The sequence below is a fragment of the Lutra lutra genome, chromosome 2 (assembly GCF_902655055.1).
Source record: "Lutra lutra chromosome 2, mLutLut1.2, whole genome shotgun sequence".
In the NCBI taxonomy this organism is placed as follows: Eukaryota; Metazoa; Chordata; class Mammalia; order Carnivora; family Mustelidae; genus Lutra; species Lutra lutra.
The window spans coordinates 140,749,998-140,767,989 of record NC_062279.1 but is presented as its reverse complement, the minus strand read 5'-3'; the positions used below and the strand labels follow the sequence as shown (position 1 = coordinate 140,767,989).

Here is a 17,992-nt window from a genome sequence, read left to right as displayed (position 1 = left end):
TCCTGCAGCCCTGGCTTGAGTCTTATGTCCTCTCCCCAGTCTCCCCCTCTGGGCAGCAACCCCCACCCTCCCCTACCTCCTGGCCCAGATCTGAGTGACAGGACCTGTCGGCAGGAGAAGGTGAGAATGTACCCAGGGCCTCGGGATCCAGAGAGGCTGTGCATGTCCTGAGGGCTATGTCTTGGGACGTGGGACTCCTCCAGGGTCACTAGGAACCTCGCTAACCAAAGTGACGGCTGAGTGGAGTCTGATCCCTTACTCCCAGGGAGAAGGGCTGACTTCCTCCATACCCTCCCCTTGGGCCCCTACCAGGCCACTGCCAGGCACAGTAGGGCCTGGAGATGGTTAGCGAGGGGTGGGAACTGGTAGCAGGGTGCCCAACAGGCTAGGCCTGCAACTCTTCCAGAGTTGAGTCTGAGCTTCCGGGGGTGCTGAGGGGAGGGGCGGAGAGGACCAGGGGGTGTGGTCTCCCTGGGGTTGGGGCAGGGGCAGAAGCAGCTCCAGGGGCCGCCTCTTCCACCACAGGTCCAGCAAGTCCTGACGACTCAGTCGGGAGGGGTCGGCGGCAAGTTTTAATGCAGTGGCCACCAACGTTATCTGCCCACCAACCCGGAGGTCAGCCCTGGGCCAGCAGCCGGAGCAACATTTCAGCCCTGCTGTTTTTTGAGACCCGGCACGCGGCGGAGCCGCACCCCTCCCCACAGCACCCGCCGCAATTCTCGCCTGCCCCGGCTGGGAGCCGGGGGGGGGGGGGGGGGGGGGGGGGGGGGGGGGGTCTCTCGACTCCCGGGAGGGGCGGCGAGACTGGAGGCTTAGCGTCCGACCTTGCGGCGACCCGGCTCTCCCCGCAGTGCGGCTTCTGCCGCCGGTAAATTCCGGAGGCCCGGGGGAGGGGGCGGCCGCAGCGGGGGCGGGGCTGCGGGGACAGCCGGGGCGGAGCGGCCCTTGTCTGCAGTGACCTTCACGCGTCCCTGCCCTGCGAGGGGCCGCCCGCTCTGCGCCGCGGGCGCCAGCCGCGCTCTGCGCCGGTCTCCTCCCCCACCGCAGCCGCGCGGGCCGCCCGAGGGGGCGGGGGTCTCCCGCCTGCGTCCCACTGAGATGAAACTCAGGGTGGCGTCTTCCCTTTCTCGGACGCTCTTACACTGAAAAATAGGTCCGGGCAGGTCTGCAGTTCTCTCTCGGCCAGGGGTGGGTGCGTTTTCAGAGTCTGGGGGCTCCCTTCTCCCGCCCTGGGATTCGGAGGGGCCGGAAAGCGGCGGAGTCGGGGTCGCGGGTAGCGCTCAAGGGCACTCGTCCGGGTTCGGTTCACTGTTGCTGACGCGACGGGAGCCCCTTCCTCCGCGCGCCCCGGCGGAGTGGAATGGGGAGGGGAGCCGCGACCCCCAACCGCCAGGCCTTTCCGGAAGAGAAAGAGCTTTTGAGGGTTGAGCACGTATGGGTCCCACCTGCGCTCGCGAGGTACCCCGCACAGGAGGGGGCGTGAGGGTGCGGGACCCTGTCTGCAGGAGGGCGACCCCCGGCCGGGTCCACACCGAGGAGGTCGGATGGTGGGCGGGGGGGGCGTATCGGGGATTCTAAGCCGCTGGGCGGGCGGGGGTCGCAGGCGAGGCTCTGAGACCCCACCGCATCTGGCGAGGGGGCAGCGCTTGGGAGAGGACAGGGGGGCGCGGCTCCGTCGCCCCCACCCCCGGCCCCCGCCGGCGCCCGCCTCGCCGCTGCGGCCCCGCCCTCGTCGTCATGCTCGGACGCGGGCGGGGGGCGGGGTGCGCCTCCATGTGACGCGCCCTCCTCGCGGTGCCCTTCAGCCGCCGCCGCAGTTCCCGGGGCGCCACATGGATCGGGCCAGTCCGAGCGCGCTCCGCGACTGACTGCCCGCCCGCCCGCCAGCACCCCGGCCCGGGGAAGGTAACCCACGCTCCCGCGCGCACCCCACTCCAGGCCGCCCCCTGCCCAGCCCGCCCCTCCCCGGCCCCCGCGGGGCGCGCTCGCGGCCCGGGCGGGCGCTGTCCGCCGGCGCGGTGCTGAAGCGGGCCCCACCGTCCCGGCCCGCGCCCTCCCTCCTTGTCGCTTCTGCCTTGCGCGTCTCCCCTTCCCCTCCCCGGTCCTCTGTCTCTCTCTCCTGGCGCTCTCCCGCCTGAGGGCCGCTCAGCAGAGCCGGGGCACTCGCCCGCCCGCTAAGCCGAGGGGTGCGGCGGCAGTGGGAGCCCCGGCCCGCACGGGGAGGCAGTGGGAAGCCTGGGGGAGTTCCAGGAGCACCCCGAGCTTCACTGTGGCTGGGCCCTGAGTTCCCCACCCCCTCAGGAGCCAGGGGAGAAGTTTGGAAGAGAATCTGCTTTGCGGCAAGGGCGCCCCTGCGCGCCAGCGCTTTGCGGTGAGGCGGGGGCACTCCCACCCGGTCAGCCTTCCCCAGGCCCCGCAAACGCTGGTCTCCTTCGTCTGCAGAGGAAAACATCGTAAAACACTGGGTCCCAGAGCCCTGGGCTTCCCTGCCTGGAGGGACCCCACAAGTGGGGAGGGAGGAGCCTTGCAGCCGCTGAACCTACAGGCAGCACTGCCCCACCAGAGTTCAGCTGACCTGAACCCTGGAATGCCCCACCCATGCAGATGCAGGTGGGAGGGGTCTGACCTCCCATTTTCATTTGTTCCCTGAAGGCTGGGTTCCTTGCAGTCTTTATTTTACCTTCCACCCCAGTCTCTGCGCAGGGCAGCAGCAGTGGGCCCTGGAATTTCCCCTGGGTAGAGTCTGGTCTGCGGACCCCTGAGACTCTGTCAGAAGCCAAGAAGGCCTCTCCCAAGTCGCATCCACTCAGGCCTCAGCCCACCACACCCTTCCTGTCCCTTAGACGGATCCCCCACGGCCCTGTGGCCCAGGGCTCACAAGGCTGCAGAAGAGCTAGTCACCTTCAAACATCCTATGGCTCTGCCCCAGCCCCACACAGCCTGGCCCCTTCTGAGCCGCGCTCTCCAGCCCCCATCCCTGCAGTAGCCACCGTAAGCTGTTTTCAGAAAACCAGGGGCCAGGAGAGACCACTTTTCAGGTCCAGCTGGGGTCTCAGGACCTACCTGCCATGGTCAGCATGTAGGGTGGAAACTCTCCTCCACAGAGACCCTCCCAGACCCTCTCAGGTGTCCCTGTCAGTGTCGGGGTCTAGCCTTGGGAGGGGGGAATGGACAAAGGATGCTCTCTTCAGACCATAGACCCATGCTCAGGGACGTCAGGTCCGGATGAGGAAAAAGGCCACCCCCAGGCCTGGTCAGGGTGACCTGTGACCACTTCCTTTCCCCCAGGCAGAGAACTCCTGGCCACACTTGCATGTGAGTTCCGACCCTTGGAGGAGCCACTGAGGAATCAAAGCCATCGTCATGGAGTTCGTGATGAAACAGGCCCTGGGAGGTAGGAAGTTGAGGGCGTGGGGGCCCAAGGCATGGGGCTGGGGCTGGGCCCTAAATCGGAGCTCCAGTTGCACGGGGGCACGTTCAGCACCTGGTCACATTCAGACTTCACACATGCCTTCACCACACATTCGCGGAAACAGCCCGCTCCCCCCTTAGGACAGAGCCAGAGCGCAAGAAAGGGACCAAAGCCAGTGCCTCCCAAATTGCTTTGGCCATCACAGGGGTGGGGGAAGGCACACACTGGCATGCCATGGTCAGGGCAGAGCCCACCAGACAATGCTGAGGCTGGGGTCAAGGGTTAGGGAGCAGCATCATCGCTTTTGGGAGAATAGGCCAGGGTGGGTTTCGTGGGCACCAAGAGCCAACCTGATTGGCAGGGTGTGGCAAGCAGCTGTGGGGAGGCTGCAGAGTGGGGTGGAGGCCAGACCTGGACCTGTGGTGTCCAGCAAGGACCCCATGGGTTTCACCTATGCATAGGGAACCAGGGTTGGCTGAGCAGGGGGACAAGAGAAGAGGCTAAGATAGCTGGTGTGTCCCTGGCCTACTTCCACAGAGACCATGCTAGGGGTGTGTGTGTGTGTGTGTGTGTGTGTGTGTGTAGGGGACCGTCCTTCTGACTCTGCTGACTCTTACCTGAAGAGAATCCTGTGCCTCTTTGGTGCAAGTGCCATCACTGAGGCCAGAGACACTGGCCTAGGAGGTGGGCAGGCACTGGGCTGAAGTCCACACTCGGATAGGTGCGTCCTGGGAGAGCAATTTGGCCAGCTGGGGCCCGGGAGACCCATCCTGTGTGCTCCAGCCCCCCTGCTTGCAACACCAGCTCCCCAGAGCTCCCTGGGAGGGGAACCTGTGGCCAGCCCCTGACTCTGACATTCAGGATGTTTTCCTTTGGTGGCCTCCATGGGCCACATCCTGACCTGGTGCTGGGCCCAGCATGGCGTGAGTCAGGTGCTGTGTGATAAGGCCATCTTCATGGGGCTGCTGCAGGGCAGGAGGAATCGGGACCTGGCTGCCAGAGGTGGGGAGCGGATGTGGCTGTTGTGCCGTGATGGAGGGCGGGCTGGAGGGCACGATGGTGGGGCCGGGGCCACCAAACCCAGGACAGGGGCCCTATGGGTGGGCTTGTCTCTTGCAGAATGACTGCATTTCTGCTGCCACAAATTAAATGGAAAGACATTTGGGCCTGGCCCGGGGCCACATTTCCTGAGATGCTGTGGTCAAGGATAGGCTGCAGGTTGGGTCTAATTATAATGATTACGTCACCAGGACGTGATTCAGGGACAAGCATCCTGGCACCGGGAGCAATTCATGTTCCCACCCAGCCAGTCCCCGGCTGTTACAGATAATTAATTAGGTGGCTAATTCAGGCCCTGAGGTGGGTTTGTAAGAAACCTGAAATATCTGATTTGGCTGTCTACATGGCTGAAATTAGCTGGGTAATTGCCAGCCTGGATTCCCTTTGTTCCATGTCAGCCCAAAGTTTCTCCTGTGGCGGCGACAGGGAAGGCTTCTTGGGGCCACGGGGGAGCTGCAGAGGGGCAGTGGGCCGAGGCACCTTGGAGCAGCCCCCCCCCAGCAGGTGCCCGCAGGGCCTCTGCCAGGGGCTGCCCCCCCAGGATTTGTCATTCCCCGAGGCTGGGGCTGGGCCCTACATCGGAGCTCCAGGGCGAGCCCTTGTGTTTTTCTCCTGTGTTTTCTCTCCCACCCGACAGACGTCATATTGGCCTCTTGAGATGAGTGGGTACAGACAGAGGAACAGAGACAGACCCGGACCCAGACCCAGAGAGATGGACCCGAGAAATAGAGAGCAAGTGTGGGGTTGGAGAGAAGGAGAGAAGGTGCCCTGAACACATAAGACAGACGTGGGGAGGTATAGGCCTGAGGGAGAGGGACAGTGGGGCACAGGCTGTTTGAAAATCTGTGGAGGATGGAGGATCGGAACAGAACAGCCAGGAGAAGAAGACAGGGTCCTGAGACCAAGACTGAGGAACACAAGGAAACAAGACAGGAGACTGAAGTGTAGGGTGCATGGCAGAGAAAGACACTGAGACAGAGAGACACAGAGACAGAGACAGATGTATGAGAAATTGACTGAGAAATAGAGTCTCGACTGGAAACACAGAGATCTCCTGTGCAGCAGGAGGAAGGAAAGAGGTGAGGGCCTAGAGGGAGCCCCGTGTGTGCAGGCCTCACTCAGCCCTACTGGGGACAGGACTCGTTGGAGCCTAGATGAGTCATGGCCATTTGAGACTGTCCCTAGCTTGCTGGGCTGCTGTGTTGTCCTGAGCATATGTCTAATGGTCCACCTCCCAGCCCCCAGCCCCTGCCAGAAGCCCATGGCTGTTTCCATAGGGCCTGCCTGCTCCACTCTGGGGCTCGGGATATGATGGACTGAGTGAGAGCCTGAATTCAGGGGATGCCAGTCCAGAAGGAGTTCAGATGCTGTTTGGACAGTGGTGAAATCCCAGACGAGCCCAGGCCTTTCCTATAAGCCTCTGGCAATGGCTGGTGCTGCCCAGTCCTGGTAGCCCAACCCCTCTTGAACTCATGCCTGGCCAGCAGGCTTCTGGCTGTCTGCCACTGTGGCTGCCGTGTGACCTGGGCTGAGGGCTGTCTCCTCCATGGGGTCTGGGGACCATGAGGCCAGCTGGGAGCAGGGCACAGACCTCTGGGTACCTGCTACTGGAAGAAAGGGAAGGAGGAGGGAGGTGGCTAGCAGTTGCTGTGGTGACAAGGGGCTGCCCTAGGCAGTGAGGGAGGACAGGACCCAGCAGGCCAGGAGGGGGCCTGGCAGGTAGGAGTGGGACTCAATGCCCCAGGAAGGCTGCCAGCACTAACTGGTGGCCTCACAGAGCAGGTAGGCAGCCATGGGCCACGAAGGAAGGGACAGATGGCTCCCAGGTCTCTTCTTCCTGCGATGGCAGGATCTGCCCAGACACTCCAGTCCCTGGGCCCCTGGAGGGCCCCATGGGAGGGCTTTGCACGTTTGCAGTCTCTCTCTCAAGATGCAGCCTGGGAAGGACCATGTGGGGCCCCAGGCGCGTCTGCTCTTAGGGCCCGAGTTCTCTGTGGGATGACGAGGGGGTATCTTTGGTTCCTTCACAGTCAGCCGTGATCCCTTTGGACACTGTTCTGCACCAGGGAGCGGTGGGGGCTGTGGGCACACAGGGCTGGCTGACAACAATTCTCCTGGGGCCAAATTATTGAAGAAAGTGTCCCACTCTTGTCAAGTTTGTTCTCACTGAGGGAATATCCTGGAGGCCTTCACGTGCTTGGGCCACCCCAAGATCCACCCCAGATGTAATGCTCAATCCCTCGAAGAAGAGAGCACTTGCACAGTCTGTGGAAGCAGCTTGAGTGGTGGCCTGGGGATGACAGCAAGGTGGCCTTGAACGGGGGCCACGTGTGCAGATCTAGGGTTCAGGGTCCTCAGGGGCGCAATTTGAAAAAACGTTTTCCCCCAGGGCCGGGAAGTGGCAAGCAACCCTGGAGCCAATGGACGAGGGTGTGGGCAGCTGTCAGGGCCGGCAACTGGGCGGCTGGTGTAGACTCTCGTCAGGCCAAAGCAGGGGGAGTGTGGCTCTTCTGACCCTAACAACTGGTTCGTGGCCTGCTATCCTGTCAGTCTGCCTTGGTGTGACATGTCCCTTGTCTAAAGCGTGCTTGGGGCCTCAGGGGTGGTGTGGGGGCAGGGGAGGGCTTCACGGAGGAGGGGGCATCTGAGGTGGGATTCAAGGGCGGGCAGATGACCCTGGGACCCAGCATGTGAAAAAGCCCCAGGGCTGCAGTGCTGGGCCAGGTGTGGAAGGCAGCAGGAGATGGGAAGGAGGACATTACAGGACAACCACAGCGGGAAGGGGGGGTCTTCTGGCCAAACACAGGCCAGCGGCTCCCTGACACCTTGTCATTGTGTCATGCGTCCTGTGGCGAGTTCGCCTGGAGCATCCTGGGAGTGGGAAGGCTATCCTCTCTCGGGGAGGAGGGGGCCAGTGGGGCCTGTGCCTGGTGTCTGGGGAGGATGGAGGGGGGTGAACAGCCACCATCCCAAGGCGGGCACGTCTGAGCAGCGACAGAAGCTGCGCTGAGCCAGACTATGGGCTTAGGGGAGGGAGATGGATCACTGTCTCCCAGACCTACACGGATGGACAAAGAGCATTTCATGGACACATGGCCCAGGGAAAGTGTCCGGGGCTGCTGTGGTTGGGGACCCTCTGCACCCGGGGGTGGTAAGGGATATGCTCTCTGCTGGGGGCTCCTCGCGATCAATCCCCAGAGGTGTCAAGGTTGCCAGGGTCAGATACTGGGAGAGAAGGCAGTATCCACCTCGTCGTTCACACAAGATGGGGTGGGCTGGGGTTGCAGCTGGAAGCCCTGGGCAGAGAAGCATCTCCCTCAGCGCTGCTGCCCTCCCCCAACAAAGGGCATATTGGGGTGTGGGGGGCTCCTTCCTCTTCTGGCACCTGCTTCTGTTGAGCGTCCCAAGCCCCCTCTCCCGCGGCTGGGTCTCTGACTCCTGGCTGAGTTCTGTGTGTCTGCAGCTGCTCTGGGGACGTAGCGTCAGGGATCCCAAGGTCTTTGTAGATCAGAGGGAGCTCTTTCCAGACCCTCCATACCTTGCCCTCTAGGCCCTCTGGTCAGAACTGCAGAGACAGCCTGAGATCCCAGGGGGTCCTGTCTGGACCCCCCTGTGTCCTCCATGGGCCTCTACACTGATGGTGAGGCCAGGCAACCCCATCCTGTCCCAAACCCAGGTCTCACTGTCTCCCCACCCTATCTGTCTGTTTTGGAGTTAGCTCTGCTTGTCTGGAGCCTCCTGTGGACCTGAGGCTGCCCAGCTGGGACACTCCCAGGTGCAGCCAGGTTCTCTGGGGGGTTGGTGGACCCACGGGCTGGCCTGGGCTGCAGAAGGAGCAGACTGGGAGGGGAAGCACCAGAATTCTGCACTAGGGAAGATGCTTTTGGCTCAAATTAGAGAAACAGAGAGGGGCTTGACTTGGAGGTGGCTCAGCTGTCCCGTGGTGCTACCCAGGACATGGCTTTAGCTCTCGCTGTGCCCCTGTTGCCCCACGAGCTTCCCTGGGCTTTCATGCTCAGGCTGCTTCTCACAGCAGCAAAGTGGTTGCCACTGTACCGGTGTCACAGGCACAGGGCAGGAGGAAGGTGAGGGGCCGAGGGACAACCCCTCCTTCAGTTTAGCAAATGTGTTTACGGGATGGCACTGAGGATTTCCACTTGTGTGTCACGGAAGTTGAGGCCAAGGCGGTCACATCGCCCTCCAAACAAAGTGGGCGCTATTGGGCAGCTCACAGTACAGGGCTCACGTCAACGTGGGAAATCTTGGTTTTCAGATGCAAGACCCCCAGACCAGGAACCGTCCGAGGGCAGGGGTGCCTCCTCCTTCCCCTGTTCACCCTTGAGAGCCGGGCTTCTCCACAGGTGGCCAGCAAAAAGTCAGTGAGAAAACACCAACATGTGCTCAGAATGGGCACCGGCTCACTTCCCTGGGCTCAGGAGAGACAGCACGTATCCCATGGCTCTCGGAGGTTGGAAAGACGCATCATAGAAACTGCCTTTTCTCCCTAAAACAAGGAAGGACAGGCCTTCCCTCAGGAGACCGTATTTCTAGTTGATTGAGCCACAGTTCAGTTACAAAGCTTTAGCCCCAGTGTGGAAATAGAACGGATATATCGCACTTTGGCCAATAAAGTCGTTTGTTTTCTGCCTTGTTGGTTGACAAGAGATTCTTGTTGGGATTAAAGCATTTGTGTTAAGGGCTCCTGTGTGACGGGGCTCACAGTGACCTTCACTAACCCCAGGGACTACTTGGTTGGCTTGGGAACATTGCACACTTAATACTGGGGCATTAAACCGGCAGAATGAGTGTCATGTCTTGGTGGACCATCACGCCAACAAGCTGCAGAGATCTGCAGGGTAAACCCAAGCCCAGGTCATAACAGATCAGGCACAGGGTCGTTCTGAGACTCCTGCTGCTGGTGGGGGCTGACCAGAGCCCTGGTTCTGTCTGCAGGAGGGGGAGGGGAAAGCTTCGGAGGGGCACGGCGCAGTCCTTCCTCCTGGCCTGCCTGGTCTTGGGCTTTGTGTGAATCTTTTTTTATAAAATTTCTTTTCATTAAAAAAAAAGATTTTATTTATTTATTTGAGAGAGAGAGAGAACACGAGAGTGGGGAGGGTCAGAGGCAGAAGCAAACTCCCATGTTGAGCAGAAAGCCCAATGCGGGGCTCGATCCTGGGACCCTGGTATCATGACCTGAGCCGAAGGCAGATGCTTAACCAGCTGAGCCACCCGGGTGCCCATCTTTTTTTTTTTTTTTTAAGAAGATTTTCTTCTTCTTTTTAAAGATTTTATTTATTTGAGAGAGAGAGAGAGAGAGAGAGCATGAGCTGGGGGATGAACAGAGGGAGAGGGAGAAGCAGATGCCCGCTGAGTGCAGAGCCCACAACCCATGGGACCATGACCTGAGCCGAAATCAAGAGTTAGATCCTTAACCAATTGAGCCACCCAGGTGCCCCCAAATCTCTCTTTTCTAGGATTGCTCTCACTTTTCTCATCTCCCAAACAGAGGAGAACATGGTTTCTCTACCTTTGCAGGGATCAGTCAGGAGCTCTGGCTTCCTTTTCTTAGGGGCAGCCTGGCAGGGTTGGGGGAGAGTCCCTGTTCTACCAGTAGGTTCCTTTTGGTCCCATGGACCTGACTGTGAACTCTGGCATCCAAGCTGCTCAGGGTCCAGCAGAAGGCCTAGGGTTCTGAGTGCTGGGTGCTGGGTGCTAGGTGCTAACGTACTGGGTAATGTGTGTTGAGTGCTAGGTGCTAAGTGCTATGTACTGAGTTCTGATGGTGCTGGGTTCTGAGGTGCTAGGTGCTGAGGATATTGAGATCTGGATTCTGGGTGTTGAGTGCTGGTTCTGAGTGCTGGGTGCTGAGATGCTACATGCTCAGTGTTGGGGTGCTATGTACTAGGTGCTGCGTGCTGGGTGCCAGTGCTCAGTGCTGTGTGTTGAGTGCTGGGTCTGGGTGTTGAGCGAGCTGCATGCTGGATGCTGGGTGCCAGTGCTCAGTGCTGCGTGTCGAGTGCTGGGTCTGGGTGTTGAGCGAGCTGCGTGCTGGATGCTGGGTGCCAGTGCTCAGTGCTGCGTGTCGAGTGCTGGATCTGGGTGTTGACGAGTTGCATGCTGGATGCTGGGTGCTGGGTGCCAGTGAAGACTGGGACTCAGGAGGTTGGGGCCCAGGCCAGGCAGCTGGCTAAGAGCAGCTCTGACCGAACCTATAGGCGGGCTGATGTCCACATCTGTGACTTCTGGCGCCATTGGCTGTCCCTGACCCCACCGCAGGATGTGGCAGTGGGTCCTGGCGGAAAGGACCAAGCCCGTTCGGAGCTTTGTTTCCTACGTGGGGAGGGAAGCTTCATCAGGGCAAGGTGCTGTCCACTGTATGCCCCCCAGGCTGTCTTGGCCCCAGGCCTCTGCCTTCACTCTGCCCCCCGATGGTCTGAGAGTCGCCCAGCAAGGCCCACAGGCCCGGGGGCTCCTGGGAGAGGCCGGAAGAGCAGTGCTGTGTGCTTGTGGTGGGAGGAGGCATCAGGGACAAGCAGAAGCTCCTTTATCAGAAGACGTGGGGTGGTCTTGCAGTACCTTCAGCACACGGCTGCCCTGGGGCCCTCAAAGCTCCTCAAGGCTGCTGGCACCGTCCTGCACTTAGCTTTCCTTCAGAAGGAGGGTTCTGGAAATATAGATGACCACCCCAGGCTTTGTGTCTGGCCCACGGGGGTGAGAGAGAGAAGCCCTCTTTGCCCAAGACCCGTGTTGGCGTCAGTTCCCCTGTCCTGTCTGTCCAAGTAGATGTCCTGCCCAGCAGAGCCCACCCTGTACTTGGGGTTCCTATCAAGGCGGGGACATCATGAGGGGTCCCTGAGGCTCAGGGCCAGGCGGTGTGGGGCCGTCCCTGGCCCTTGTCCCTGGCAGCAGGTGAGGGGTCGAGGGCAGTGACCCCAGGGCCCATGGCTGTGGTGTCCTGCATCATGGCAACACCGGTGAGTGGGTGGCCGTGAGTGGCAGAGCAGCTGAATGGAAGGATGGATCCATGACAATGACAGCCATCCTGGAGCTGGGTGGCCATGCCATCTATTCCCAGGTGTGGCTCTGTGTGGGCTCACTATGGGGCGTTTTCATCTTGCTCTTGTCTCCTTTGGGCTCCCAAGACCAGACGTTCTCACCTGGCACCTGGCTCCACAGGCCCTGGGCCCTGGGTACCCCTCCCCCACCCCCAGGAGTCTTGGAGCCTCTGGTGGTTACTGAGGCTGAGGAGAGGGGGACTTTGTTCATGGCAGGAGGAAAATCTCCAGACAGCTAATAAAGGCTTACAAAAACCACAGAAGGCATGGACAGGCAGAGAAGAGGAGATCTGGGTCCTTCCAAGCACACACAGAAGCCCGAGGGGCCTCGCAGACCATCATGGGCGTGCGTTCAGTGCAGCCGCTCCGGTTGGAGGCTAGCAGGCTGCATCTGTGGGTCACCCTCCAGCCATTAGGCCCAGGCCCTGAGCTCCACGGCAGCAGGGTGAGATGGGGCCCCCAGTGTCTGGTGCCGCCCTTCCTAAGGGCTTGGTGGGGGGTACCCAGGCTTTGCACCCAGTGCTCAGGAGAGGCTCAGCTCTGGGCCAGCAAGGACCGTGAGTTTTGACCTTGAGCAGCGGGCTGAGGGCAGGAGATGCAGTGGCCCCGTGGCCCATGGCAGGCTTCATTTCTCCCCAAAAGCTCATTCGTTCCTTGACCAGGTTGGCTAGGAGAGTCCGAGCTCGCCCCTCCTCTCTGGGGCAAGGGGGTGGGCATCCGGTGAGGGGGGCCCTGCCACAGCAGGTAGGCGCCATGGCGGTCACGGATCCGACCTCTGCCAGCTTCACTCACACCTTCCTAAAATGCTTTCGTGTTGTTTAACTTATTTTATCTTAATGGATGGACTAAGTTTTCTTTTTAAAAGCCTGCTGCAGGTTTTGGAAACTATGGGCACTTCCAAAATGTTATTTAAGCTCTAATGACCGTGGGCCAGAATGATACCGTGTGCCGGCAGCCCTCGCCCATGCTGTTCCTGGAGTTCTGGGCCCCCCTGAGCCCTCCCTATGTCCATGCCCACCTTTAGGCCTTGAGATGTGGATCCAGGGGACTAAGGTTGCAGTAGGTCCTGTTAATATAGAAAGGATATTTTGATCTTTGCATTCAACTTTGTAAGAGATAGTTACATGTATTTATTTTTTAATATGAAAGTGTGTGCTTACTGTGGGGAATTGAAATAACAAAAGAATATGAAAAAGTGGTAGCGAAATTTTAGATGGCACCTGTTAGAATCGCTCATTACTTAAAAGTACTTTTTCAAGGAGGGATGCCTTCGGCTCTATTTCTAATTTTAAAAGACTCTGCAAAGTCCTTTATGTTGTTGGTTATTAGAACTCGTTCAAGAGGGTCAGCAGGTTAACCCCAGCAGGGTACTAACCTGGCGAGGTGACTGGTTTCAAGTGGGGTTCAGTGGGAAACACTGGCGTGGTGTCACTCTCTTGCCCCCGGAAGGGGGATGAAACCTGTCCCTTCAGCTGGAGGGCTGCAGGGCCGGCCTGGACTTCACTCTGAGTTCAAGTCACCGTCTTCAGATAGTTCCAGGGCTCCCCCATCCTCCTGACAGAGGCGTGGGGTGAGGGTGTAATTTCATCCTGACTGAACGGGATAATACGGAGTCAGCCCACGGGTGCTGTCCCTGCGTGCATGCCTCCCTCTCTGCTCCTCATCGTGTGCTCACTGGGATCAGTTCAGACGTTATTGGACCAGGGAGGTGGGGGGGCACCGAGCTCTTGCAAACTTCCTGCCCCGTGCTCCTTATGTGGCTGTATCAGCCGCGGGGCTGGTACCATCGTGAGCACATAAACAGTGTCCCTGATGAGCCAGGCCGGGCAGTGCAAATACACTTCTTTCTTAGAAAGTCTTTGGTCTGCCCCATTGCTAACATAGGGCTCATTTTCCGTTTGCCTAATTTTCTGTGGACTGTTTCTCAGGCTTTCCACACCAGCAAAACAGCCCTCCCCACAACACTTGGGTGCAGTCAACAGTCCCAGATGGACTGGTTGCTGTGTTTCCTCTGGAGAAGCTGCCCCAGGACCCTGGCACCTCCCACTTGCTCACACAGGCCCTGGTTGCTACCCAGGCAGTCACTGGACCCCAGCTGGGTCCTTGGGAGCTTTCTGTGACCGTGCAGACAGGGAGTCTCTGTCTTGTGCCTTCATGCGTGGTTGGTTGCAAATAACATTTTAGATTCAAAGAGTTTTGCCCCTCGAATTGTGAAGTTATTTTCCTGTTGTCTCCAGATTCTCAAGTTGCCGTTGAATCATCGATGCTATTCTTATTCCCAGTGCCCTTTATGTGACCCGCATTTATCTCTTCTCTTGGGAGGCTTGTACGGTTTTTCTCTCCAACCCTGGCATCCCGACGTTTTGGGATTCTCAGGCCCTTCACCTACCCTGGACCTTGATCTCTGTTGCCCCCATGGCTGCCCCACCGAGGGCTCATCATCCCTGCCTCGGGGACTCTCCTGCGTGGGTTCTCTGCCTTCTTCTGTGCTCTCTCTTATCTTTCATCTCTGTGTCTCTTATTCTACTCTCTGGGATGTCTCCTCAATTTTATTTCCTAACTCTTCAACTGAATTTTTTCTCTCTACATTTATATTTTTAACCTCCAAGAGCTCTTTTGTGTGTTCTAAACTACCCTGTTTAAAGAGTGTCCTGGTCCTCGGTCCTCTCTCCTCTCTGGGGCCCTCCAGCCCCTGATTTGGGAGCTGCCTTCACGGTGGAGGCTTTTCTTGGCTGTGTGTTTGTCTTTCCGAGTGTGCTACGAATGCCTGTCTACCTGTCTCATGTGCTGCAGGGGACCCTGGGCTGCCCTGTGGGACACACACGTGTGTATGATGGGATACCTTGGGGTCCCCAGGTATTGGGGTCTTTAGGTCTTGTGCAGACGTGTAGTTCCACTTCTCTAGAAGTGGACCATGTGTGGCGGGACATCAGGGTCTGCAGCAGGGCAGTGGACGGGGGCCTGGGGGGGTCTTCTCTTTCTGAAAGCAGAAGTCCACTGAACCCGCTTTGGAGTTGGACCGTCACCTCTGTCCCTGGTGCCTGCGTCTGTAGGGCCTGGTTTGGCTTTCCCAGGGACATGACTTCTTGATTCCCCCCTGCGGCTTGGGCAGTGAACTCCGGAGCAGGGAGCCCAGGTCCTCCGTGCAGACCCCAGCCCAGCCCGTGCCCCCCCGCCCTGAGACCCCACAGGCACCTTGGGCTCCGTGGGCGGATCTGCGTCCCAGTGGCTCCCTCTGCTCAGGGGGCTGCCGCGTCGGCCATCCCACCTGTCGGACCTCAATCTCTCATCTCCTCTGCTGTCAGACCTCGTGTGGTTATACTTGTAAATGTCTTTACTCCCATTTCTGGAGGTGCAGAGAGGGGTGTTCCATCATCACGTTTAACCAGCCTCGGTGCACTGTCCCCACATGGGCACGTGTGTGGACCTGGGCACGCCGTCCTGGGTGATCGGAATCAGCCTGGTGTCGGGTTGCCTGGTGTGAGCTTGGTTCTCAGCTGTCGACTTGACCGACACTGACCCGTCATCACGGGATCTACCATCGGATTTACTGCCTTCCTCCCATGAACCGGACCCGCAGATGGGATCTGTCTTGATGAAGCACACACTCGAGTCTGGGGACTGATCAGCAAACATGAAGTCGGGTGCCGTGGCTGGCAGGGACAGGTGCCTGGCAGCTGTAACTCCCAGCAGGCGACCGGTCTTCAGGGCAGCCTGGCAGACAGATGGATGTGTGGGTGCTGGGATTTCAGGAGGGGTGACCTCTTGGAAGACTGTTGCATCCTCGCCGAGGGGAGTACAGACGGTAGAAAGGTGTGCAGAGCTGAAATCCTTCTGACACACCTTCCCCGCCTGCTCTCTGCAGAGACCCCACAGATCTGTGTCCCTGACGAGCTCGGTAATGCTCCCCACCTGGGATTTCCCCAGCTAGTGCAGGTTGACCAGATAAAATGCTCTCGTTTTAAATTAATTTTTAATTTTAATTTTAATTCATCTTTCATTTACTCAGTGCAATTTTTGATATCTTGTAGTTGCCATATTTATGATCTGTACATCTGAGGTGAACGTCCTGTTATTTACTAACCCTTTCTGTGCTCTTAGCTTTGCCATTTAACTCTGCTGCGTCTGGGTGCCTCTGCCGCGTGTTCCTATAGGCTGGGCAGGGCTTGGGGGGTGGAGTTTCCTCGTCGTGGGCTGGGGCTTTCCTCTTCCTGGCGCGTCTGGTACTTTTTCACTGGGTGCCAGACATTCTGAGTTTCACACTGTTGGGTGCTGTATATTTTTGTTTTCCTAAATATATTCATAAGCTTTTTTCCAGATGTGGTCAGGCTGCTTAGATACTCGGATTCTTTCCTGTCTGATTTTGGGGCTTCATTGGGCAGGACCAGATCCACCCTTAGTGTGCGGGTGCTTCCCCCATAGCCCGGCTGTCTGTTTTTCCTATGCTGACACGCAGGTGTGCCGGCATCCATGGCCTTTTCTGCTCTGGCTATTGGAGCTCTCTCGTTAAGGGGCAGAGATTGTCAAATTGGGTAGAAAGTCAAGACCCAACTTTATGCTACCTAAAAGAAACTCACTTTAAATATAAAGGTGTAGGGGTGCCTGGGTGGCTCAGTGGATTAAAGCCTCTGCCTTCAGCTCAGGTCATGATCCCAGGGTCCTGGGATCGAGCCCCGCATCGGGCTCTCTGCTCAGCAGGGAGCCTGCTTCCTCCTCTCTCCTCTCTGCCTGCCTCTCTGCTACTTGTGATCTCTGTCTGTCAAATAAATAAATAAAATCTTTAAAAAAAATAAATAGGGGTGCCTGGGTGGCTCAGTGGGTTAAGCCGCTGCCTTCGGCTCAGGTCATGATCCCGGGTCCTGGGTTCAAGCCCCACATCGGGCTTTCTGTTCAGCAGGGAGCCTGCTTCCTCCTCTCTCTCTGCCTGCCTCTCTGCCTACTTGTGATTTCTCTCTGTCAAATAAATAAATAAAATCTTTAAAAAAATAAATAAATAAATATAAAGGTGTAAAAAGTAAAAAGATGGACGAGATAAGCCATGCTAATTTTGATCAAAAGAATGCTGGAGTGCACATTGTTAAAATCATACAAAGTCGATTTCAGAGCAGAGACTATGACCAGGGATGAAGAAGTTCCTTTCCTGTGACAGAGATGCTGACGGATCAGGAGGGCCTAATAGCCTCAACCGTTTCTACCCCGAATTTGAGCTTCAAGGTGCGTTCATGAAAACAGACAGGTAGTTTACGTGGCAAACAGACAAATTCCCAGGTTGAGGTGGGGATACTCAGTAGTTGCTGGAACAGACAGAAAAGTGGCAAGGACGTATGGGACTGAACAGCACCATCCGCGGCCCCAAGCTGATGGATTTTGGGGGACAGTCCCAGCGAGGCTGTAATATGCATTCTCCTCAGACACACAGAGCAGGTACGAGCCTGGACCATGTTCAGGACCATAAAACAAGTCGTAGTGAATGTGGAAGATCTCAGTCACGCAGTCAGTTCTCTGACTGCAGCGGGTGGAACAAGAAACAGATAACACAAAGATATCTGGAAAGTCCCTGGAAAGTACCCCCAAATACTTGGAAATGAAACACCACACTTCTAAACAACCCATGGGTCTGAGAAGCAATCTAAAGGGAAATTAGAAAGTATTTTAAACTGAGGGGCTCTGTTGGTACAATGTCTGTCTTTGGCTCTGGTCATGATCTGGGGTCCTGGGATCGAGCCCTGAATCAGGCTCCCTGCTCAGTGGGGAGCCTGCTTCTCCCTCTGCCTCTGCCGCTCTCCCTGCTTCGGCACATACACGCATGTGCACTCTCTCTCTCTCTCTCTGACAAATGAATAGATAAAATCTTTTTAAAAAAGGATTGTAAACTGAATGGAAATAAAATAAAAATTTCTGGGATTCACTAAAGCTGTGTTTAGAGGGGACTGGGGGGAAAAGAAAATAAAAAACTACCTCTTTAAGATAAAGTCAAACTTGTATTTAAAATCTATAAAGAACTCTTGCTGTCCAGTAAGAAGACCAGCAACCCAATTAAGAGACAGACAGAAGCTCAAGGCCATGGACATTAGTGCTTGCCTTGCAAGTGGACCAGGCTGGGAAGTCAGGGTCAGCTCAGAGGTGAGGAGTCATGCTGCTTCCAGCTGCCCTAGACATGATGTGTTGAGACAGGCACCCAGCACTGGGGTCCTCCTCCCCAAACCCTGAACTTCAGTCCAGTCTTAAGAAGAACATCAGACAGGGGCACCTGGGTGGCTCAGTGAGTTAAAGCCTCTGCCTTTGGCTCAGGTCATGATCCCAGGGTCCTGGGATCGAGCTCCGCATCGGGGTCTCTGCTCAGTGGGGAGCCTACTTCCTCCTCTCTCTCTCTGCCTGCCTCTCGTCCTACTTGTGATCTGTCAAATAAATAAATAAAAATCTTAAAAAAAAAAAAAAGAACATCAGACAAATCCTAATTGTGAGA

General features: G+C 57.6%; 1 protein-coding gene across 2 annotated transcripts in view; it reads left to right on the top strand.

Annotated features, from left to right (window-relative positions):
* The first annotated feature begins 996 nt into the window (after positions 1-996).
* Positions 997-17,992, top strand: part of CPLX1 (complexin 1) — a 35,313-nt gene continuing 18,317 nt past the window's right edge. The window contains exons 1-3 of one of the 2 annotated variants that reach the window (XM_047718542.1): positions 997-1,153; positions 1,806-1,905; positions 3,289-3,394. In XM_047718542.1, coding sequence (XP_047574498.1) covers positions 3,364-3,394 — 31 coding nt within the window. In that variant the 5' untranslated portion in view covers positions 997-1,153; positions 1,806-1,905; positions 3,289-3,363. Of the gene's footprint in view, positions 1,154-1,762; positions 1,906-3,288; positions 3,395-17,992 lie in introns of those variants that run through there. The other variant, XM_047718543.1, reaches the window with a different exon arrangement.